Consider the following 25,477-nt stretch of genomic DNA (forward strand, 5'->3'; position numbering starts at 1 on the left):
TTTTATTCTGTGTCTTAATAGTAATAAATGTCATCACCACTACCACCATCATAACTAATGTTGACTATTTCTGTAATGTTTTACTGAGCATGCTACAGCCATGATTTCATTTTTACATTTTTTTACAAGCATCCCATAAGAGATTTAATTTTTACAATCATCCCATGAGAGATAGTTTACAGTTATCTCTGTTATTTACATTAGAAACTATAGGTTTTAAAAGTTTAACTGGAGGGTGGGCAAAGATGGAGCAGAGACTGAAGAAATGGCCAAACAATAACGGCCCAACTTGAGACCTATCCCTTGGGTAAACACTAATCTCTGACACTATTACGGATGCCATGTTGTGCTTGCAGACAGGAGTCTAGCATAACTGTCCTCTGAGATGCTCTACCCGGCAGCTGACTGAAACAGATGCAGATGCCGTATGAAGTATGAAGCAGAGGACTGCTTTGTATTGCCTCAGCAGGAGAGGATGTGCATAATTAATCCTGCAGGGACTTGATATTCCAGGGTGGGAGGGGATATATGGGTGAGGAGTGGGGGAGCATCCTCCTAGAGGAGAAGGGGAGGGGAAATGGGAAGAAGGACTCTGTGAGGGAGGAATGGGATGAGGGTGCAGCAGTTGGAATATAAATAAATAAATAGATGAATAAGAAAGGGTTAACTGGCTTGTTCTCAGCCACACATCTAGTTGCTAGTAGGGTGGAGATCAAAACTCAGTCAGTGTGACTCTAATGCCCAAACGGATTTCCCCCCACTCTACACAAGTTTGGAGACGTGCAGCTCCAGTACACAACTACATGGATATGCTTCCACCTGCATACCTCTGGTTCCTGTCAAGTGGAATGCCCTGCCTCTATCAAGCCAGTTGTCCTTTAAAACACATCCTGGCAGAGACTACTGTTTAGTCTCTCCTACTGATCAGCCAAGAAGATGCATTTGCTGAGTGGAGTCAACTAGACCATCTCTCTTATTTCCTTCTGTAGCTCTGGCTGGACCAGTGCTAAGGGCATCAGTGTAGTGAGAAGGAGTGCTTGCTTTTTCCCCTGGCAGGGAGAATATTGGCCTGACTCTCACAGATTCTAAGTTAGGTGGAAAAGTAGGATTCATGCCCTGGATCAAAGCCAGGATGTCACATCAAAAACAGGCTCTATCTCTCTAGTCCTAAGGTCCCTCTGTATCAGGTGGCTTGTGGTGATATCTGCCAGAGCTGAGCATCTACAGATGGTGGCAGAAGTACAAGCCCAGGCTTGTCTCTCACACATGCAGGCGTTTTTTTCTTCTGTTTTTCCCCTTTGGTCTTCATGTGTACAGTGGGGTGACCTCAGCTGTAATTCTGAGAAACCCAATGATGGAAAAAGTCTACCTTATTTTGAAGCATTTGCATTTCCTGAAGTCAAATGGCAGGCATACTGTAGTTTTTCTTCAAGAATTGATTAGATAGTTTCATGCTTAAGACTAAGCACAGGCTTCTCCTTCTAAGAATGCCATTGCTGGAGTTGGTTCAAGGAGGGGCTGGGTATTGAGAGATTGACACTGTTGAGCTGGAAGAAGACCTTGGAGAAGGGTGCCATCTCTGTTACTTCACTTTTGGAGGTGTCAGCAAAAGAAGAGTGAAGGATGCGTGGTGGGGTTCAAACCCCAAGAGTCTTAGTGGCTTCTGAAGGCTTAAAATGCTCTCAGCTGACAACTAACACCACTCTGATCTCCTTTTCCTCACATGGTTTCCGGGGCAGACATATAAGAAGGACACCCAAGTTATAACCCAAGTCACAGAGATGGGAGCTTGAATATTTGGCCAGTCAGTGCTGTTCAAAAAGTGGGCTGGCCGCTTTGAAAGTCACAGGGATCTTGCTAAGACCTAGACAATATTTTGTGGGGTACCAGTCATGCAACTCAAGTCTCATCAGCTTGTGAACCCATGATAAGATAGTCTATTGTGGATATGAAGACTTGTATAGGTGCCCCAGGCAGTAGGAATCTTGCTGTGGCTCCAGAGATTTGTGGACTGAGCATCTAGACTGTATCTCTGCAATCTGTCTCCTCAGTGCCTGAGTCTGGAGGGGTTTATTCTGAGAGAAGAGGCTTAGTTGATGTTTGGATGTTGGGAGTCTGGAATATTCTCTTTCAGATTTTAGCGTTCCTATTTAGATGGGGAACATTGTTGACTGAGATGTAGAAATGCCTTTCTAGATCATTCTAGAGCAGTGAGGGTTAAAGGGAGGAGAGATGAGTCTGTAGCCATTACACACACCCGGGACTGAAGCCTCAGGAGACAGCTGGAGGACGTTGCTGGGAAAGCAGCTTCAGGGTGCCTTCCTGATCCTGAGTCTGGGAGAGTGCCCGGGTCAAGTCACAGGTCAGGGAAATGGGGCTTTCGAGTCAGATGATTTGTGACCTAGTCAACTTCTTCAGAACGACTCCTATAAGGACCGGGCAGATGGTGCTTCTCAGAGAACATGTGGTTCTAGTGAAGGTGTTGGATCCGTCATTTCCTCTCCCAGAACTTCAGCTCCTTACTGTACCAGTGAAGTAAACCCAGTGACACTCAACAGAGATGCGTAGCTAATATGACACACATTAAGATTACAGATGTCTAGTAACAGACACAGCACATGGCTAGCCGTGACTCTGAGAATGTGAGGTCGCTTTTCTTTTTGTCTCTTTTTCTTGTTTTCTTGGGATAGCTCTGTGATGCCATACAGAGAGGATTAGATAACGAGATGCTCATTAAAATGAAACACTGTATTACCTGTGAGAGTAGAGTTTCCCACTTCTGGACACAATTGTTTGAGGCTCTCTGATTTGAAGGGGTGGGGCGGGGAGGGATGAAACACTGTATCGCCTGTGAGAGTAGGTTTTCTCAGTTCTCTACACAATTGTTTGAGACTCTCTGATTTTGTGGGGGAGGGGAGGGTGAAGACCTCTTGGAAATATCTTAATCTTTGAAGAAACAGAAGAAACGTTTTAGTTTCTTCTTCCCTGGAGAATGAATACCCAGGGAAAGTCCCAACAGCGACATCTAGAGGAATCTTCATTCCCAGCCGAATTTGGGATCAATGGGAACTCTTAACCTGGCGGGCATTGTGCAAAGGGTCACTTCACAGACATTCCTTCAAATCTAACCATTTCCTTGATGCTACCAGGCCAAGAATATTTATGATATAGACAGGAATCTCAAGAGAAGTCATATGTAAAAGGGAGACTCTGGATTCACAACGGTCCTTGAAAAAAAAAATCCCTAATAGACAGCATGCTTATTGTTGAACACAGAGAAAACAATGAACAGAAATGGGTTAAAATGAAGTTAGGATCCACATCAATACTGTGAAGGCTTTTGGGAGCTGGAAGTGCTGACCTGTTGTGGTAGTAAGGTAAACACATCTGACTCTAGGGCACTTCATTGCAGGTAATGCATGTTAAAGACTGATGGGCCTGACAGTTGGTGGTGGGGCTGTTTAAGAAACATTGTAAGACTCTTCTAACATTCTAAATGGCCTTTCCTGTGCCACCGCTCATTTGCAGTGCGGAAGCACAGAAGCGCTCTCAGGATATGAGACCCGTGTGAGTCCAAATCCCACCCTGGTTCCCTACTGCTTGTACGGATTACCCCGAGTATGTGAGACTTTCCGAGTTGCTCCTTCTTCCTCAAAGTGAGCGCATCCACCTTAACCGCTTGCAAGAGGATTAAATGGAATAATGGACAACACTGAGCCTATTGCATACCACACAAATAATACCAAATAGTGGCTCCCCTTCTCTGGTCTGGGGCCTGGGTTACCTGCCTGGCACACAGATGTCTCTGGGGCTTGAACAGAGTATAAAAAGGAACCAGTTTGAGGTCTAGTACTATCTACCCTTCTTCCCTCCTCCCCCCTCCTCTCCCTTTATTTCCCTCCTTCTTCCATCCTCTTAAAGTGCAGGATGATAGGCAAGTTGGCATATCCTCTGGAGCTGGAGACTGGGAATTATATCTGGCAATTCTAGCATCAAATGGAAACCTTTTTACCTTCTTTGTGTTCTCTCCTCTCCCCTATACCTCATGTTGTCTCCTGCCTCCTCATTCTTTTTTGGGTATGTATGAAAATTAGGAGTTGTGGCTTTAGAATGCTAGATAGCCTATGCAGGACTCCATTCCACATCATTCAGAATGGCTCACTTCCTGGGTATTTTCCACAGAGAGATTCCTAATTCCTCTTATCTCTGCCTTGAGCAAAAGAAAGTGGGTTTAAGAGCAGGTTTTATTGAGTGTGTTAAGATTGACTGGAGGAACAAATAGGTTCCTTGTGGCAAGTGAAGTATGTGACCGGCTGAAAAGCAATTTATCCCCATGGGAAAGCATCGTATGATGCTGCAAAGGGGACGAAGAAAAATGGAACCCAGGAGTAACAACTGCAGACGTGGATATTCTGGATCCAGCCCCATTCCACTGACAGAGTAAGACTCTGCCAGCCAGTGTTTATTCTTCTGAGGGGAAGGGAGTGTGAGGACAAGGAAGACTGTCATTCCTTGTGCCTTCAGTGTGGCTTCTATATGACAAATGGTCATAGACCATTTGGGTCAGTAAAATACTGGGGAGAAATTAGTCTCCCTGGCTGTACGGTTTTCTCACACTCAGTATTTCTTTATCATATAGCCTGCCTCATTTCACCTCTTTTGATGCCCATTTTTCCCTTTTAGCTTTGGACGGTATGAACATCCTCAGGACATTAAGGACCTCTGGGTACCATGGGCCACATAAGCATTTGCAAGAAAAAAACCAAAGCAAAATAAACAAGTTAAAAAAAAAGCAAAACAAAAAAACAAAACCAAAAACCAAAACCAAAACCAAAAACAGAAACAAAAAACCCAAACCAACAACTTTTTCTAATGACAGGATATGGAATCACTCCAGGTCACATGACCCTCTCAAGCCTGTCCCAAAGCACCAGTGGCCCTCTCTGTCCATCCCAGAACTTGGTGACAGAGTATGCTAGCCTTTGAGAAGTTCCTAGTGGCTGAAATATCTTCAGCTTTACAAAAGAGAACCCCAGACGCCTCCACCACCTGCTGGGAGGCACAGTACTGTACCATTTTGTCCTGACAGCATTTCTGCACATCTTACATCCTTCTGCAGATATTGGTATACAAAGATTTGAGGTTTTGTTGGGCATGGGGCTGGAAAGCTGTGTGACCAGGGGAGCTGGTTCAGAGCAAGAGTGAGGATGAATTGTGTCCAAACCCTGAAAATCTTGTCTTGAGTCAGGCAGGAGTAGGACTGCTTCCTCCTTGCTCTGGGCTTGCACGGCCAGGCAATGTAAGCCTTATGACCCCCCACCTCCACCACCATTGAGGTTGTCACATAGCCTGCTGGCCAGATTATAGGTTAAACTTCATCTCACCCTTATAAGGATATGTCCTACAAGCACCTGGGATTCCTCTTTATGCAAATGAAACATTCCCCAGCACTTGTGCCCCAGCCAAAGATGAACACTCACCCTGCAAGCCCCTACCCATGCCCCAAGGGTTAGATAGTTCTTGTTCTTCCCTAATAAAGAGAGCTGTTTCACTGAAAACTGTCTCTGGAGAAGGCTGTTTCTCCTGATCTCATTCAGTACAAGATCCTGTCTAACCTACCTGCCTTGGCTAAGCTTCATTCCTACCAGTCCAGCCTTGTGAGGAACGGTGCCTGGTGGGGTCTGGAGGGGGAAAAGCAGACCCAGGGCAGTAGTTGAAACTCCTGGGAAATCCAGGTAAAGAGCCCTATAATCTGAGATTTGGACGAATGAGCCCAGTAGTGAGCAACACTAGAGAGTCAAAACTCACTGGAAGCAAAACATTAAAACAAGAAATGACAAGAGGATGCAGGAGCCTTGGTTTTAAGCTGTATGTGGAGGAGGCAGACTGTTTCATGGAAGATGGAAGAGCAAAGTGGACCAGATGGATGCTCTGAGGTCCAGCCAAGTGGGAACATGAAGGTGTATTTTTGGCTTGATTTCATGTTCATGGTGGTTCTCTGCAGGAGGCATGTTACCTCTGTCTGCTAGAGGAGAGAATAAAACCCAGCACGAAGCATACAGGACAGGCTTGCCTCCCAGCCTTCCAGTTTGTCCATGAATTCAACTGAATGGCTAACAAGCCTCAAGCACAGTGGGCCGAGTGCAAGTCAGCCATTGACTGGGTCCTATTCTGGCCAGGAATGACAAGTTTGTGTTAGGGCTCATTACTAACACGGGTGTGGTTTTCTGTGGTTTCCCTGTAGCTAAGGATATCCTGTGCTTAGCATGTGTGCAGAGCCCTGCATCCTAGGCTCTGGTCAGTGCTGGTTTCCTGGTTACAACAGCTGTCATGGTAGCTGCAATCCTTGCAGCTTCTGTCCTTGTGACAAACCTCATGCCATCCCTGGGACTTCCTCCCAGGAACTTCTGGAAAGTAGGTCTGCCCTGCCTGGGATGTCTTGCAACAGTGTTCTCTTTTTCCCTGCCTGCTTCTTTTCCTTTCCCAAAAGGGCAATTTGTTTCTTGTGTTGGCTTAAGATTAGTTTGTTGGTGAAAGAGATTGTGGCTTCAGATTTTCTTCAGACAACTGTCAGGCTATTTCTTTCTCTCTTTCTATATAGGACAAGAGAATTCTAGTCTCAGGAAGTGTCAAAGAGCTCTGCTAGTGTGTGTGCACATACATATTCATGTGTGCATACATGTGAGGTTAGAGGTCAACACAGTATGTCTTCCTCAATTGCTTGCTGTCTTTCTTCCTTTCTTTCTTCCTTCCTTCCTTCCTTCCTTCCTTTCTTTCTTTCTTTCTTTCTTTCTTTCTTTCTTTCTTTCTTTCTTTCTTTCTTTCTTTCTTTCTTTCTTCTTTCTTTCTTTCTTTCTTTCCTTCTCCCTCCCTCCCTCCCTCCCTCCCTCCCTCCCTCCCTCCCTCCCTCCCTCCCTCCCTTCTTTCTTTCTTTCTTTCTTTCTTGTTTTTTTTTTTGGGGTTTTTTTTTTTGTTTGTTTGTTTTTTTGTTTTTTTGAGGCAGGGTTTCTCTGTATCGCCCTGGCTGTCCTGGAACTCACTTTGTAGACCAGGCTGGCCTCGAACTCAGAAATCCGCCTGCCTCTGCCTCCCAAGTGCTGGGATTAAAGGCGTGTACCACCACCGCCCGGCCCTACTGTCTTATTTCTTAAGACAAGGTTTCTTACTGATCCCAGAGCCTTCCAGTTTGGGTAGGCTGCCTGGCCAGTGAGACTCAGAGACCTTCCTGTTTCTGTGTTCTCAATGCTTGTATTATTGGTATATACAACTGCTCCTGCTTTTTATGTGGGTGATGGGGATGTGACTCAGGCTTTCATGCTGCATAGCAAGCATTTACCTGCCTACAGGCTTGTAAAAGAAGCATTCTTTCTAGCTCCAACTTGAATTAATTTAGTATATTTAGTCCAGTGATGTTCAGAGGGGAGAAAAGTTTTCCTAAAGAGACACCAGTTCCTGCTGGTGTGGGAACCAGGTTTTGGCCTCAGATGTTATTTTTCTCCCTCATCCTATTATAGGGCCCCCAATTTGTGGAGTCAAGGTAAGTATGCATGTACATTAAAAGTGGGAGTTAGGGGCCATGCACAGCAGGGTGCTGGCTGAAGTAGGGGCAACAGAGGAAACCTTGGAGTCTCATATTTGCAGGACTCTTTTGTCTTCTGTATAGCCTTTAACAAGTCCCCCTGACTTCCCGGATCTCAGAAACTTACCTGCAAACGGAATGTCAATGGGAATACACCCATCCCTCCACCCCGTACTGATAACTCTCAAGGCTGATCCTCAGACCAACCCAAAGGAAGTAGGGAAAAGTCTTTAAGGCAAATTTAACATTCCTAGTGAGGCGTATTATCAGCATTGACGAATAGAATCTAGTTGTCGAACCCCTGAATTAAAGACAGAGGTTATTTTGGTGTTGGTGTTGGTGTTAGTTCTTGTTCGGATATTCCTAGTCAAGGGACAGGTGAGGAGGGAGCTGGGAAGTGGTCAAACCCACAGTTTCCCAAACTTGGGATTTCATGAACAAAAGTTGTTCCCTCAAATGAAAAACCGGGGAGTAACATGGAAAGTTTGCTTTATTCTGCCTCTTATGATCATGAAAACAGAATACATGACAAAGCCAACCTAGCATCTGTGTCACTTTCTTCCTGTGATGGGAGGGGCAGTCTAACACCAGAGCACAGTGGGATATGCTTTCCCAGAAAGAGTGTTTTCATCTTAAGTGTAACGTAGCAGCTGTCAAGAAGACAACTTTGTTCTTTGTTTTCTTTTATTTCATGTGATCTAAGGATATCCTGTGCTTAGCATGTGTGCAGAGCCCTGCATCCTAGGCTCTGGTCAGTGCTAGTTAACTAGCACTGTAACTAGTCAGTGTAACCCACTAGTTAAGAGCTTTATACTTGGTGACCAATGTTTGGAGCACTCTACAACCAAGAAAGAACAGCTAGTGAGTGTGGCTGGGGTCCTGACACTGAATCAAGGCTATCTTTACCACAGACATTATATCTATGGGAGGTGGCTACTGCCCCTTGCCAAATGAAAACTTCCAATTTTTCCTAGAAAAATCTAAGTCGGGGTGGTGGCAGGACAATGGAAGGAGAGGTGGAGGAATTAAGTTTAATCACTGCATGCCGCTCCTTGCAAAGCTCCACAGGAACATATGCAACAAGTTAGCGAGGATGTCCACCTCCAAAGCCTACACTCCCTGTACCGCAGGAGTCTGCTCTTCCAGTCTATGGGCCAAGCCCAACCATTGTTTATTCTGTAAGTGAGGCCCAGGGGATAGTAGTCACGCTCACAGACTTGGGTGTTTTCAGGCTGTCTCAATCATGGTAACTGCATGACTGATTCAGCCAAGGCACGCAAAGCCTAGAATATTTACTATCTAAATCTTTGTAGGCAGTGTCTGTGCCCTTCTAACTTTACCTCTCTCTTTGACTGCATATCTGGTTATCTACACAAAGTGAGGGAATTAAGACCACATACTCGGCCCTAAGTGTTTTTGGCCAATATTGAGCTTATTCATCAATCTTAAAAGGTTCAGAAGGCTGCCTGTCTACCCAGGGCTCCTTGCCCATACATTCTAAGTCTTCAGTAGATTGTCCTGAAGGGAAGAAACTTCAAATGTGTTGCTGCTATAAGGAGCTGTGTCAGTTCTTTTGTACCCTCTTGTCCCAAAGGTGCCCAGCATCTCTACCCTGGTCTATCTACCCGCCCCATCTTCTTCCAGTTCTGTGCTCAGGCAGCTGTGCTTGGTACCTGGGCTCTGAAAATTGTGAGTGGAGCTAAGGTGGAGACTGATGTTTCGAATATAAAGACTGAGTCAGAGTCAAGGACCTTTTGGTTTAGCCTGTATGATCAAAGCAAGATACTTCATCTCTCTGATTTTTCCTTCTCTGAGTCATGAAAAAAACTAGTCAGATAACCTTGAGTTTAATCTTCAGTGTTAACTGACCTCTGCATATATCCCCTTAGGGATTAGTAGAGGCCAATATGTTAATAGCTTCTGTGTCTGGTAATGTAGAGGGAAGAAGTCTGTTTTTATAGGTCTTAAACTTCATTAAGTATTTTGGCTATGACCAGTTATTTGACCAATAGTTTACACCAGTTTTCATGCCAAGCAGTTATGAGCTGTCCCTGATTGGCTCGTCTAGAACCACAGTGATCTGTGTTTAATGGATGTGTAACAGAGACTTCCATGTGCGAAATGGTATCAAGAGTCATACGCAAGTTTGTTCAGTTTAGGGCTTCCAGCTCAAAATACAAGGACCCCATCAGGGTCCACAGCTTGGCTACAGCAATGGTGTTAGTGAGACTGTTCCTGGCAGGAGGGAGGGTTGTGTGGATTAGCACAGTGATCAGGGGCTACCCAGATGAGTCCGAAGTATCAGCTCATCTCAATCAGCCCCACTTCCACCTGTCCCACTCCTGTTGGGGACAGTCACAGCATTGCCGGTTGATAAGCAGGCATCACACCTTGTGGTGTCATCTGCATGATTCACTACACATTCATTCCTAAATCTGAGCTCTTACCTCCTTTAAGGGGGGCCTTCTCAGTTGTATTTGGAGTGGAGTCCTGGAAGGGAAGAGAGAAGGGCAGGGTGAGGACACTGATTAAAACAACTTATCTTCCTTTTCACCCTGGGAGTCCCCAAAGCACTGTGCAATTTAGAACCCACCCACCCTCTGACCCTTAAAGGTTGAATACTCATTCATTGGTTGAGTATAGTGGGCTTCATATCCATGCCAGCCCATCTGTTTATGAGAAACACAAGATAGGGGTTACCATCTACATCTCACATACAAGAAACAGGACAGGAAGGCTTGTCCCGGGACACACAGCGAGCTTGTAGCTCTCAGTACCACAGTTGGAACTTCCACTTCCCAGTCAAGAGCTTTCTTCCTCTCCACACACAGTACTGTTTTTTCCCCTTAAGTCAACATATGATCAAATGAACAGAATAAATGTACACACTTTCTTCTTTCCATATTTGGTTCATCTAAAAGTGTTGTAAGCATACCTGGAAGATAACTTTCTACCTCGCTTGTGGTTGGAAATTGTGATGTTTTTATTAATGTTTATATTCCAAACATTGGGATGATATAAGTAAACTGGGTCTCTGATCTCGTGGATTTATCCCAGGCTTATGGCCAGATAGATTTGCAAATATTCATAAATATGTAGCACAAACAGAGGTGTATTTGTAAATACATCCACACAATATTACAAATGAGTTCTATAATAATCATAAATGTCTGCATAGATTTTATGTAAATGAATGAGAGGTTAATGGAAACATTGTCTGTTGAAGAGGAAACTGTCAGAGGGGACTAAAGAGAAACGTAGTTAGCTTATTCTGTGAAAGTGGCCCACAGAGATGGAGGGGCACTGGTTCCCAACAGATTCCTCAGAGACTAGCTTTCCAATGTCCCTCACATCTTCACATGTCAGCCTAGAGAGGCATATAAGTAGCTTTCCACAAAGGAATGGAATGCCACATTTATGTTTTGACTGGTATAAGTAAGTCACCTCTAGTGCACTTAACTGATATAATTATATACACTAGAAATGGGTGAACATTTTCATGAATTTTTCATGGAAAAATAGTTTCCCAAAGTCTACCAAAGCTGAAAGTTAACAACAAATTATATCTGACTTTCTTAGTGTTATGTGCAAGAGCTGATGACTATCTGGATGTATCATTTTAATTTATATCCCCAAGAGCTCTGTCATTCTCCTTCTGTGGACACATTGTTATCGGCAAAGTAGGTCTCTTCTCTAGACCAAGAGGTGGCTTGCCAGGAATACAGCTCAAGAGGCCTCAGGAATACAAACTTTGGTGTCACACTAATCTGAAGAAAGTCTATAACTTTGGGTCTCAGTTTTTTAGGGGGAAGAGATGTGAAGTTGCTTTGGAAGATACTTTCCCCTCTGCTTGTTTTCCGATTGTGTTGCCTTATTTCCTTAGAGTTCTGAATGTGTGTAACAGTGCTTTACGTCTGTGATTGCATGACTACCCATATGATTCTTAGGAAAACCTGACATCACAAAATTCTCCTTTATGCTGCCTTTGTGAGACAACAGCCAGCGCTTCAAAACATATTAAGCAGCTGGCTTGATGCCAAGCATGACTTTTGATTAGCATGATGTGCAAACACACAACTAAAGGTCTTTTAGATGAAGCCTAACATGGTTGAAAGTACCAAGAGCCCCACATCCTCTTAGACACTAGAGACCAGAGTGAATAGCAGAAGAGCAACACCAGCAGAGCCATCCCAGTGGTAGAAATGCTAGAGAATCACTCGTTCAGTCTTGGATCATCTGTGGTGTGCATTGAGTCACTCATTCAAAGATATGCTATGGGCCTGGTTCATTAAAACAGCCATTGAAAAGACACAAATCAATATGGAATGAGAATACTGAGTGTAGCACACACCATGAGAGGACCACAGTGAGTAAAGAAAGAATTTCTGAAGCTTTAGTGCTGAGGACCTCAGGCTGCAAATTTATTTAGCAGGTTTGGGTAGAGCTTGGGTTGCCATTATCTCTCCAAGTCCTCAGGTGATGTTGATGCCCCTGACTTCCAGAAAACCTTTGATCATCAAGGATAGAAGATGTGTATCTGGGAGGAGGACCTAAATGTATGTAATGGCATGGTGTCATAGAAGGGAAAACCTTGTTTTTGCCTGTCAACTGAGAGTTCTATTTCTCCAGTGGCAAAAGCACTGACAGGGAATCCTGTAGCTTCATCTTTTACCTAAAGTCCAGGGAATTCAGGACAGAAGTTTGACTGTTTCTATGTTGAAGAACACAAAGTCTCTACAGCTTCCTCTGGCTACTCATAGCAGATGTGATTCCATAGTCAAAGCAAGAGACAAACCTAGATGTCTTACAGACCATCAAGTTGATTTTGTAAGGAAGGATGCCAAGATACTAGAGTCTAGGGCCAATTCTGGACTAAAATTCTTCAGTGAACTTTTCACTTGGCCAAGGACAGTGCATTTCATTGCTCTCTTCTCCCTATTCTCAAGCAACTCTTTTATTTGAGGATGGAGAAGCAAGGCCTTAGGACATGGTGACTGCTTACATTTATGAGACAAGATGACGACTGTTAGAATTTGTCAGATTGTTTAGACCGGAGGCGCTATGCTGAGTGCTGTCTGTAAACTGTTTTAATAAACCTTGCCTGGGGAATTTGAGATCTTGGCTGGGCAAAATGAGAACTATCTTGCTCAAGGGCTTGGCTTTGAGTAAGGTAGGACACAGGCTTGACCTAGATGCAAACAAATGGCTTCCCCAAGGCTGTCATCTCATCTCCATAGTAGCTCTGGAAAAACAATCACCATGGTTACCAAACCCTGCTTCATTTCCTTAAGTATACTTTCTCTTTTCTTTCAGCTTCTATGCCATCTGATGGACATTCCAACAGTACTAGAGTTCTTTCTGTGTAATGGAAAGAATGACCATGCACAGTCTGTTTCCCTCCAGGTGAAATGACCCCCCCCCCCAACCCTCCAAGAAGCCAATCAGTAGCCTAGAACTGTATTTTTCTCTCCCTTAGTTACTGTGAGTAGAGCTTTGGCCAGTGATTCTTACTCTGGGCTATTGCAGACATAACAAGATATGGCATGTAAATGACTAGCTATTGTTTGAAAATAGTAGCTGTTTAAGAGGAACTGCTCTGGCCCTTATAATGTGTTCAGTTTGTTTTAATTCGCTGAAAGATCTGTTTGCTTTTAGAGCAATGAAATGGAGGGCATGGAACAAATGTGTGTAAGTTCCTGTATTTGCTTTTCAAACTAAGTCCTCTATTACTAACACTTACCAAGACAACTAAAGTGTGGAATATTCTATGGAGAATTTCACATCTGTTTCTTTTCTGATTTTCATTGTCTTAGAAGGTAGGTCACAGCACATGGAGATCTCTACTATCTCTAAGGTAAGACAACTAAACACTTAATCCAGGTTACTCTGGGAACCAAATCCTTTCTGGGCCTTATTGTATTGGTCATTAAGTGGACTTCAAGAATTAAGAGTTGTCTAAACACAGAGAAATGACTTAATCATTACAAAAGATCCCAGAGATAAGAAAGTTGGCCATACTGTTTATGAAGATCAATAACTCCATAGCATTGACTCTCTCGATTAAGGCAGACAAAACAGCAGTATGTTCCCCCAAGACCAAATGGGAGAGTGAATGGCAGTCATAGGAGACCCCCCTAGGGAAAGTATTTTTATTAGGAACTCCTGGTTTGGCAGGTCTGGGATTTGGAACAGTGGAATAACCAGTGTTTCTCCAACTTGCAACATGTCATGAAAAAAGCTATTCTGATTCAGGAATTCAGGATAGGCTCTGAGGTATTCTGACTGTAGTTAGTCTCCTGGCCATGCTATCATGTCTGATCCACTAGCTACTTTTAGAGTAGGACTGGCTTCAAGATGTATTGTAATAGGCAAGTAGGTCTTATAGTCTTGGAAAGTTGCTGCAGGAAGTTGTGAGATTAAGAACTCTTCCTGCTCTAAAGATGGAGTTGGTACTTTGTTCTCTGGGCCTCCTCTATCAATGAATGTGGTCACCTAGTCTCACTTCCTGGTATGTCTTGGCCTGCTCTGTAGTCTGACCATTGTTCATACCCTAGTAACTCTCACAATCCAATTTGTCTTTCTCTGGGCCATGCCTTTACTCATTGTCTAGCTTGATGGGTCCTACCTCTGCCATTATCATAATGGAGAGCTCATCTTTATAGAAGAATATAGTTAGTGAGTCAAAAGGATGACAGCATCTATTAACCCTCCATCATAATCCTCAGGGTAATAAAGGATTCAGAGATAAGGATCATCAAGAAATGCCAGTCTGCTGAGTGGAAGACATTCATGTCTTGAGAGTGTTACACCACAGATTACATATTCATGACAAGAAAAATTGTTGCTAGTTGTCCCCTTAATGAGGTATCTAAACATATAACTATAAATAACCAGACATTTGTCCCTAGCTGCTATAATAATATCAAGCATAGATAACCCCAGGTAGACCTAGAATGTAGATTGTTCTACTAAAGAATTATAACATAGTCAATACCACAAAACCAACAATCAAGGGCAGGTGTAACAGTTCCCGCATGGCTTCTCAAATTTTATTATTCTGGGAAGATTATTAAAATGTTGGTTTGACTCGTAGCTCTGGGGGGAAGCTGGGAAGTTTTAATCTCTCTCTCTCTCTCTCTCTCTCTCTCTCTCTCTCTCTCTCTCTCTCTCTCTCTCTGTGTGTGTGTGTGTGTGTGTGTATCATGTATGTGGGTATGTGTGTCTAAGCATGTTCATGGCTCTGAGTGAATATATATACACATATGTATATATATGTATATATACACACATATGTATATATATGTACGTATATATGCACATGTGGTGGTCAAAGGGCAACCTCAGATATCAGTTCTTAGCTTCTGTCACGTCTGTCCTTCTGTGTTCACTACCTACCAGCTAGATAAGGAAGCTCTGTGACTTTCCTGTCCCTAAATCCTATTTTGTCTAGGAACAATGGGTTTATCGCTATGCACCTGAATTCTGAACATGCAGATTTAGGTCTTCATGCATGGTAGAAGCAGCTCAACCACTAAGCCATCTCTCAAACTCTAATCTTTTTCTAACAACCTAGCAGGACTATCCATGTATTGGTTTGCTTTCTTATTTTATTTAATTTTATTTTCTTGTGGTATTGGAGAATGAACTCAAGCCTTGTCTATGCTAGGCAAGCACCCCAGTACTGAACTACATCCCTAGCCCTTTAAACCTTTTTATTTTGAAACAGGGTCTCACTAAGTTTGCCCAGGCAGGTTTTGAATTTGTAATCTTCTTGCCTTACCTTTGAGAATAGCTAGGATCACAGATATGAGACACAAAACCAGATAGGTCTACTCATTAAATTGAAAAAAAAAAATGTTTTCGACTAACACATATGCAGATATCACACAGCAGGTGGTATATGAGCCTAGATCTCCCAAGTAACGATAAAAAACCCAGCCATAGAAGATATGGGGAGATGGAACATGGACTGTATGTGTTGTATGTTACTAGGCAACATTGTTGAGTTACCGTGAACTCTTGCAAAATATGGGTGAGTGAAGCCACCCTGCCCATACCTTACTTTCATATATGTACAGAGGCAGCATGAATGTGATAGATTCTTGACAGATTTAGTGGATAGTTATATGGGTTTTAGCATATCGTTTTTGAAAAAAAAAATTAAAGGACAGTTTCTAAATTTTCTCAGATTCAGCTTACATTCTAGTTACTCCCCCAAACGCTCACCACCCTCAGCAGAGGTGGCCCGTTCTCCTATCTGGAGTATTCTGCCTGAAGCTTGGTTTCATAGGCTTTAGTTTCTCACGTTGGGAGAGTTCCCAGAGTGGGTCCCACACATGGACGTGAGCCTTTCCTTCAAAACACTGCAGAGTGCTTGCTCCTTAGGAAAGAAATCTCAGGTTTTTTTGTTTTTTGAAACAATTAAATAAAATTAAATATTTAAACAAATTATTAAAAATAATGAACTCCAGATGCGGGGAGTCCCTTAAGAAAAGGAAAGCGACTCAGGGCATTTCACCTCACTTTGATTGCCTGAGTTTAAGAAACAGGGCTCCTCCCAAATCGCCTCAGCCCTACCCTATCCTTACCAGCATTCTCCCTACAAAAGAACGAGAAAGGTAGGCTTAGCTGCTTTCTCTTTCTAGAATTGGTGTCCGATATTTGAAAATCAAACAACCTGAGAACTTGCTATACCTCTCTGGACTGTGTTTGTGTTCATTCCTAAGCCTGGGTAGGCTCAGCCTCCTGGCTTAGGAAGCGAAGACATGACTACGGTTGATGGCCCAGAGGCTTCCTTATAATGCCAACAGCTCTCTGTGAGCAAAGGGCCTAGGAAACCAGTGTCATCATGGATTCTTCTTTCCTGGGGGTGGTAAGAGAAGCTCTATTGTGTTTCTTCCTTTTGCTTTCATCACTACTCTGCAGTCTTTCCTAAGCTATGGAAAAGTGTGTATGCGCTTGAGCTACTCAACTTTTCTTTCTTCTCATAGTGCTGGGAAAAGCTGTTCCCTTGATGGTAGACTTTCCCTACCTCAAGATGTTACCATCAATGCTGATAGACAACATTCATTTGAGTGAAAAGATGCACAGTCTATTCCCATTTCTAGGTCTTTGTTTACACATACCTGTTTGTAAATATGCACAAAGGGCAAAACGTCCTAGACAGAAATGTCCTACAAGGCACAGGTAAATCACGAGGCGTCGGCACAAGAGAATCAGATAGGATGCTACAGTGGCACAAAGCAGACTTCTACATATAGAAATGGATGGATCTCTATGATAAAGCACCAAGTGAATGAGGTGGACTTAATAATGAGATCTGTGCACTATGTATTTGTAGACACTCAGCTTTCTCAAAGAACACACAGGAATCTGTTTACAGTGGCTTCCTCAGCAAAGACAGGCTACCTCTGGGAGGACAAGGCATGAAGGGCTTCTAGTTTATTTACCCTTATTTATTGGTTAGTTTTGCTGAACAACGTAAATGTATTTCATAATAAATATTGTTGGTTTAAATGTAAACAAAATTGTAGCTATCTCAGAAGCCTTCAAAGACATCACTAGAAAGCTATATAAACAATTCAAGGGCAGGGAGTGGATTTGCCTCAAGGTTTTGGTTAGGTTTACGTACCCAGTGTCTATAACAGTGCCCAGTACAAATAGATACTCAGTAAATACTGAGTTGATGCCTCAGTTTCCCCTTTGTCTCCACTATAGCGATTTCTTCCTCTAGCAAAATCTCAAGGATCCCAGCTCACTTTCCTGACATGGCTAACTCTCCCTTCTCCATCTCTTTTCTCATCTCTGCAGTGGTGCAGGTGGGGCCTCTATTCTCATCTCTTCCATTCCTTGAAAGTTATTCATATTTCTCACTCTGACCAGATACTGTAGTTTCCAGTGATGTTTTCTTGCAGTCTGCTGGGGAACTACTGCTTCACAGGTGGTCTCGAGGTGGTCCTACATAGGGCAGTAAGGTAAACCTCACAGTTCCCCACACAGTCCCTGTGGTACAAGGAGGACACCATGTGTTCATTGCCCATTCCATATTTAATACTAGAATGCGAGTCTGAGCTCTTTGGATCTTTTCATTGGGTTCTTTGACAGATTCCTACTGAGTCTCTCCAGTTGCTAAGTTCACCTGTTTGTAACAGTCCCCATCTGCCTTCCTATGGGATGTACTCTTAATAACCCAGGCCCAGGGGACTCATTTTTCCCCAGTTCTTGCCACAGTTAATGCCTGATAATGTACTAGAAACGATATGCGAAAAGCGTTAGATTCTTAATAGCATAGCCATTAAAATGGAAAGCCCTAGCTTGTGAGCAAGTATCTGACACGTAAAAAAAAATCACAGCATACTAGAGCTTACACACAGACTGTGCACCGTTCTATACCCAGGCACGGAGGTAAGTCAGATCAACAGACACAAGAGGAAAAATCTCTGAGAGAAGAATGAGAATGTTTCTGCCACCATCAGGGCAAGCAAAGGGAACAGCATTCTCACAGAGCAACCAAGAGCCACTAAGCAGCCCCTACTGTACCACTTGCTCAGGGTGCTTGACTGTAAGCCCTGTCCCCTGTCTGTGCTTCATTTTGTGCCTCTGCAGAAACAGGGCAGAAGCCTGTGCAGATTTCACAGGAGGAATCATTTCAACAGTGGATGGGAGCTGCTTCTGCACAGTGCCACCATCAGCCTTCCCCACCTTGGCTTCTTCCCCACACCCAGCAGTTCTGCCTGTGTCCTCTGAATGACAAATGTCTTCAGGCTACTCTAATCTCTCTTGCCTGGCCATTACTGCAAAACAATATACATCTGGTGTATGGAAAATCAGAGTGACAGAAAGTAGAGAATGTGGAGAGAAGAGAAAGTGCCCAGAGGTTTGTCTGCGAGTCCTTCTTGGCCTGATGCAAACGATCCATGAACTGATGTGTCCCATCAGCTCTGCAGGCCAAGTGTGAATAACTCCCTTCTTACACTGCCAAGGAGGAAGGAGCTTTAAAGCTTTATTTCAATATCCATACTTGCTGATACTTGTAAGGCCCTAGCTTTCAGCAACTAGTATGCTGCAGAGTCTGTGGTCCAAGGCAACTTGGAAGAATTATAAATTAGGTGAGTTCACACTTGGGCAGGGTGTTGCACCAGTGGTATTCATACAGTATCCAAATCACCATGCCTGGATCTCACCCCAAGCCTGTGAGTCATGTGAGCTGACCACGCAGTCCTTTCCAGACAGTGTGTAAGAGTTCTCTCTCAAGGATACTTTTCTAAGCTACGGTTTGACTTTCTCCCCCTACCCCCATTTCAAACAAACGAAATTTCCCAAGATGGTGTGGCCCTGCACATTATGTGTGCATCTCAGAGGGTACAGGTGACAAAAACACTGCTACTTTTCAACACCCTGAACTCTTCAAAGCCAGTGGCTTGTGAGGAAGCTTTCGATTTCTTTTGTGGGTTTTAACATTGAAATAGCAGAGCTCTGGGAAGACTTGGCCTCTCTCTCTCTCTCTCTCTCTCTCTCTCTCTCTCTCTCTCTCTCTCTCCCTCTCCCTCTCTCTCTCCCTCTCTCTCTCTCTCTCTCTCTCTCTCTCTCTCTCTCAAATATCACAGTCTTTAAAAAGTAGCTCCTCACTAAAAACAAGCAAGCAAGCAAGAAAACAACCACAACAAACAAACAAACAATAGCAACAACAGACTCTCGGCAAAAGAGAGGCCTCAGAAGTCCTGGGAGCACGGATTGAGGACATAACCTTAGAATTAGGATGAGCGCCTTACAGAGGTGATACCCACATGCGCACTCGCCATCAGGGCTCCCTATGCTTCCTCCCTCCATACTGTGAGGCTGTGACCCATCTGGGCTTCAATCTTAACTTCTCAAGGTCAGCAGCTCTTCTGTTGGCTCCAGTACATCTGGAAATTTTTGAGCTCATGTCCAGTTCTATTTCTTTTAAAAAATTCCCACTGAGTGCAGAAAGTTCATTTCTAGTTTTTCCCCTTTTCTCTGATATAATCTCTCTCTATATATGCATAGTTTTACTTATTTTCACTTTTTAAATTTTTTTTTTTTTTTTTTTTTTTTTTTGCTCCTAGTTAAACTATTCATTAGCTTCCCAGAGCTGTTCCTCTAGAGGACACACATTATAAATGAGGAAAGAAAAGCAGAAAAAAGATGTTTACTCACCTTTTTCTGGACTACCAGTACCAGAATGATCGCCACTGCCACAACAAGGCACACCAGTGCGGTGGTGCTGAGGTAGAAGTAGCTGCGACTTGTGCTTCTCCAGGGCCTCGTGCTTCTCCAGGGGCTGGCTACCGAGCCGGGCTGCACCTGCATGGCTGGGTCAGGGGAAGGAGCCCCACAGCTGCCTGCTTGTTGCAGCCCTGGCTCCATGCTTTATATAGTCTGTCCCACATCACACCTTATCTCTCCTCATCTGATTCGGTTCTGTACCCAGCTCTGTTCCAAGAAGGATTTTCCCCTGCATCCTGGATCATGTGACTTGGAAAAAAGCCTTCACCAGTTGCCGGATGGAGAAACTCTTCTCTGGGGGCGTGAGGCGAAGGGTGGCTGCAAGGGTGGGGGAGAGGTTCATTTTTCATCGCCTGGGATTAATCTGAGTGCAGAGAAATTGTAGCGAGATAGACGATGGTTGATGTCAGCGGGTGGTAGGAAGGAGACAGTTCCGCGTGAGTGTACACCAACCACTTCTGTTTCCTTTAGGCTCAGCCACAGAACGCCTTGCCGCGGGGACCCTGCACACTGCATGATCCATGCTGGTGGCCCAGGAAGCTTCCAGATTAGTCTCTTTGCTGGGTCCCTGGAGATGGCAGTCCTTTGTCAGCAGCACAATGACTGTTGGGGTTGTCCAACAATTACAGCATGCTCTAAACTGGAAACATACCCATTTCTGGGAAAGAAGAGCCCACTGTTTGGGCATTTACCTACCTGGAGACAAGGTTGTGGCAGTAGGATATTTGAGGATAGTTTCAAAGACATGGTGAGAGAAGAGGAATTTGGAAATAATTTGCTGTTGAACCAAAGCTCCTCTATCTCTTGCAGGGTGCTCTCCAGGGCTGTTAAATTTGCCGATGAAACTGGCTTGCCCTAAAGTTCATACTAGGGGAAGAAATTAGTGAGGGGGTCAGGAAGGGGAGGCTCAGTGCTGTGGAACGAGTGTGTGAAGTGTCTGTGGGTTGTATGGGGGTGCAAATAGTGTTCCAGGTGTTTGTGATGAGTTTGTGGACAGAGGTTACTAGAATTGAACATTCTGGCTCAGGTACAGTCTTGGGAACTTGGCTTAGAGGCTGACTTCACACTCGTCACCAGCCTCAGAGGCAAGTAGTATTTCTTCTTCACAGCATAGAGAACTGAGACCCAGCATAAAAGCATTCTTAATCAAATCTACCAGTGTTAATCTAATGGTAAAACTTGGTGGTATATGCAAACCAGCCTGGCTCCAAAAGCCTGCCGGACCCTTTCCTTACAGGCTGAAAACCTCAGGTTGCATCTTAGCCTTTCCTCTTCTCAGCATTGCTCCTTGAATAAGTCAACGCAGCCCCTGCTTTCACCCCAGTCTGCTTTGCAGTCATGGGGAAGATCAAACAGGATGATGTAAGAGGGCTTCCTGAATGGGAATGGACTTGGCAGCTGTTGTTGAACAATTCCTGTTAAACAGCCCAAGTTGCCCTCTGGGCCATGTCTGGAATTTCATATAATAAATAGATTTCTGGGACACAGAGCTGGATCGTATCTGTTGCTATGAATGACCTTTCTTTCAGAATATTCTCTAAAAGCTTCAGAGCTGCCTCCAGATGTGGCCTTCTGAAACCTCACTTGCTATTTCCCTTGAGGTAGACAGCACCTTCTCTTTTGACTATACACTACCTCTGCAGGTCACAGGACATGTCAGAAGCCCCAAAGAAATGCCGGATCCAAAGCCCAGCTCAGATTATTTAGCTTTCTGGATCTGTGTAGATCTCTCTTTGAGCATTCTGCAAGGCAGCTTAGACTTAGGAGATGGTCTAGAGGCCCTTTTTGGTGAGTTTATAAAATGAAAAACCACAGAGGAGGGATAGGTAGTGAGGAATGAACTGGTGAGTATCTTCTTCGAGGGCAGTGTCTCCATCTGGTTGTCAAGGAAACTGAGCCTGGGGTTTGGAAGACAGATTTGTCCTTAGCCACTTGTCCTGCTGGTTTAGATAGGGCAAGGCAAGTTAGTGTTTTGGGGGGGTACACTTGTTTGATTTGGGGAGAAAGCCTTGTCCTTTGGTAGGTACGGACAGGGAGTGGGTGGCAATCTGCCCAGAGCTGCTGAGAACCGGCTGCTCCCTTGGCCCTCTCTGTTTAGCCCCTTTGATCGAAGTGGAAAACTTCTGATTGCTGAATGGAAGCTGTGGGTGTTGAAAAATAAAAAGGCTTCGTTTAAAGTTCAGGTCTTCCTGAAGGCCCATGGGGCTGAGGAGGCAGTGGAAAAAAATGTTTGTCTTATACTTACAGTTTTGCATATTGTACATTGTCCTAGGAGGGAGGGCTGACAAGGGGGAAAATCACCCTTTGTTCTTAGAACCTTCTGAACAGTTGAGATTTTCAGATCAGTCACTAACAGTTTGTGGGCCCAACTTCACTTCTTTTGTGGTTGCATCCTCTGCTAGTGAAATTTCAGAGGCACCCTATTCCCTACTCCTGTTGTCTTCACCTCCTCTATGCTTTTCATGTGTTGCAAGATCTGGTCCAGGCAACCTAGCAGTCAACTCCCTGTGATAACAGGCTCTTTTCAATTTCTACCTAAGCCACACAAGGTGCATGTGGCAGGATCCTACAGGTTCCTTGCTGAGTTATTTTCAAATCCTTCTTGGAGGTAAAACTGCACAGGAAATGTTAAAAAAAAAAAAAAAAAAAGCAGAACTTGGCCGGAGCAGAGGAAGGTCAGGTAGAAAGGCTGAGCCTAGCTGATTGCTCACTTTATAAGACCCAGAGTCAGTACATGATACATGAAATATGGAGTCTTGTGATTATTTAGCTCAAATTATTTATTTCACAAGGAAGGAGATGGAGACACTGAGATGACATGACCTGAAGGGTTTGAGAACTCACTCAGTGATCAAGCCTGAGGACCGAAGTGTGCTATTCAAAACCCACATATAAATGCTGGGTGCAGTGGCATGCTCTTATAATCCCAGTGTTATGGAGACAAAGACAGGTAGATTTGCTGACCAGTTAACCTAGCTTAATCAGCGAGTTTCAGGATTACTGAGAGACTCCATCTCAAAAAGCAAGGGCAGTGGATCTTGAGGGATGACACTGGAAGTCAATGGGTGCGTGCTTGTACGCGAGTGCACACACACACACACACACACACACACACACACACCCCTTTCTTGAGATCGAAATGAAATGATTTGGTTCACAAGGGAAGGGAAAGAAACAGGCTTCTTCTTCCCTCTGTCTGTTCTCCAGATGTCTTTGCAGAAAATATGCTGAACCCATTCAGGCTTCCTTGAATGTTTCTCTTACCTTGCTATGCCTCTGTCTGTCTTTCAAATCTTTCTGAACAGGGGCCATCTGGCTCCATCTCCTTAGTAAAACCTGCCTCTATATAGCAACCCACTAACACACTCTCTAGATTCCAGGCCACGTCACCTAGTGATGTAATTACCTGCCTGAATCTACTTATTGACAAGTGTGTGAGCACATGTCAATTTTGCCTACCTTGTGAGATGCTAGAGTCCCAGAGCCACTCCATTTGTTCTTGCTCTCTTCATCTTTGCATCCTATCTGCATGATTTAGATCTAGGCCCATAAATGACCAACCCTCAGTCATTGATCATCTTGACTTTGTGGCTACGGAGCAAGAGAGTTCTAGAGGGCTGGGTACACAAAAGAATTGTGTGGTGGATTTCTGCCTCCTTTACTTTTCCTATATTTCTATCTTCCTTACTTACCTGACTAGCAGAACTATATTTCCTATATTTACCTGACTATATTTCCACTCTAGCATGTCCTAGTGAGATTGTCCATTGGTGTCCTTTAAAGTAACATTAGTTGCTAAGATGTGGTTCCTGTACCTGACAGTGTATTAAACCAAGCTAATCTCTCATCCTTTGATGAGTAAAATCTATTTTGAAATAGAGACAACACAGCTGTAGTTTTCCTACCTTTCATTACTTCCTAATAGTATGGGCTTTGGGAATTTATCATACAAAGTAGGAGCTTTTAGGGGATGGTCTCTGACTCAGCACCATCAGCATTAACATCACTAGAAGACTTAACTTAAAAACCTTAAAGGGCTACTGAAGCAGATACTCAGGTTGACATCAGGAAACCCATGTTTGGAAAAGTACTTCAGACTATCCTGGGAGCATTTGACAAACAGTGGTAGAATGACTAAGAAAGAGCATCCAAGATATCCTTGGATGAGAATACTACTGTTGTACTATGTGGATGTGAAAAGTGAAGAGGAATCACGCAGTCTCTAGCATCGCAGTCTCTAGCATCGTGTTGTTGGGAAGTGCTGGTTTGAGCACTATTTTTCTGGTGCTTTGGTTGAGCCATCTATTTAAGCTCAGTTACAACTGTGGAATCTAAAGTTACTATTGGTTATGAGGATGCAGATATCTCTAGAATAAAATGAAGAAGATTTAGTATCTATAGTTCTCTTGAATTAAGACTGTGTAATAAAAAGTTGTTTTTTTTTTTTTATGGATCTTATAGAGTAGACTGAATTTTTTTTTCCATTTTTTATTAGGTATTTAGCTCATTTACATTTCCAATGCTATACCAAAAGTCCCCCATACCCATCCACCCCCACTCCCCTACCCACCCACTCCCCCTTTTTGGCCCTGGCATTCCCCTGTACTGGGGCATACAAAGTTTACGTGTCCAATGGGCCTCTCTTTCCAGTGATGGCCGATTAGGCCATCTATTGTTACATATGCAGCTAGAGTCAAGAGCTCCGGGGTACTGGTTAGTTCATAATGTTGTTCCACCTATAGGGTTGCAGTTCCCTTTAGCTCCTTGGGTACTTTCTCTTGCTCCTCCATTGGGAGCCCTGTGATCCATCCATTAGCTGACTGTGAGCATCCACTTCTGGGTTTGCTAGGCCCTGGCATAGTCTCACAAGAGATAGCTACATCTGGGTCCTTTCAATAAAATCTTGCTAGGGTATGCAATGGTGTCAGCGTTTGGATGCTGATTATGGGGTGGATCCCTGGATATGGCAGTCTCTACATGGTCCATCCTTTCATCTCAGCTCCAAACTTTGTCTCTGTAACTCCTTCCATGGGTGTTTTGTTCCCAATTCTAAGGAGGGGCATAGTGTCCACACTTCAAGACTGTGTAATAAAAAGTTGTTTTTTAATGTGGTATATTTGAGAGGGAACAAACTCACATAGGGTATGTTTTAAGTAACAAAGCACAGAGCTAAACTACCTTTTGAGGAGGGACTGTTTGTCCCCTTAACCCAAGAGCCTTCAATGTTGTCCAATGAACTTGGACATTAGACTTCAGTCACAATGCGACATTTATTCAGAGGACACAGTAAAAGAGTGATAGATTTGAAGCAAGATCACTGAAATATGGCCCATGGTCAAATCTGGCAATCTCCTGTTTTAGTCAATAATATTTTATTGAAATAATCATGAACATTTGCTTATCCACTTTCTGTGGATGTTTCTATAATGGTAGAGATGAGTAGCTTCAATAAGGACATTATAGTTTATACAATCTAAAATTTTTTTACTGCATATAGAGTCTTAAACTCTTTTATTATAGAGTTTATCATCCTTTTAGACTTTTCTGATACATGATTTAGAATACTAAAATGAAATCAAGGCAAAATAATCAAGAAGACTTGGGGGAATAACAGAGAAAGGTTGAAGCTTCCTTTATAAAATCCTTGTGAAT

At 43.6% G+C, this 25,477-nt stretch overlaps 1 protein-coding gene across 2 annotated transcripts in view; it reads right to left on the minus strand.

Annotated features, from left to right (window-relative positions):
* Nucleotides 1-20,415, minus strand: part of Tnfsf8 (tumor necrosis factor (ligand) superfamily, member 8) — a 30,307-nt gene extending 9,892 nt beyond the window's left edge. Inside the window, exons 1-2 of one of the 2 annotated variants that reach the window (XM_017320114.2) lie at nt 19,757-20,415; nt 10,027-10,069 (exon numbers count right to left, since the gene is read on the minus strand). In XM_017320114.2, the coding sequence (XP_017175603.1) occupies nt 10,027-10,069; nt 19,757-19,966 (253 nt within the window). In that variant the 5' untranslated portion in view covers nt 19,967-20,415. The remainder of the gene's footprint in view (nt 1-10,026; nt 10,070-19,756) is intronic. The other variant, NM_009403.3, reaches the window with a different exon arrangement.
* Nucleotides 20,416-25,477: the final 5,062 nt, after the last annotated feature.

Source organism: Mus musculus, chromosome 4 (genome assembly GCF_000001635.26).
Source record: "Mus musculus strain C57BL/6J chromosome 4, GRCm38.p6 C57BL/6J".
Classification (NCBI taxonomy): Eukaryota; Metazoa; Chordata; class Mammalia; order Rodentia; family Muridae; genus Mus; species Mus musculus.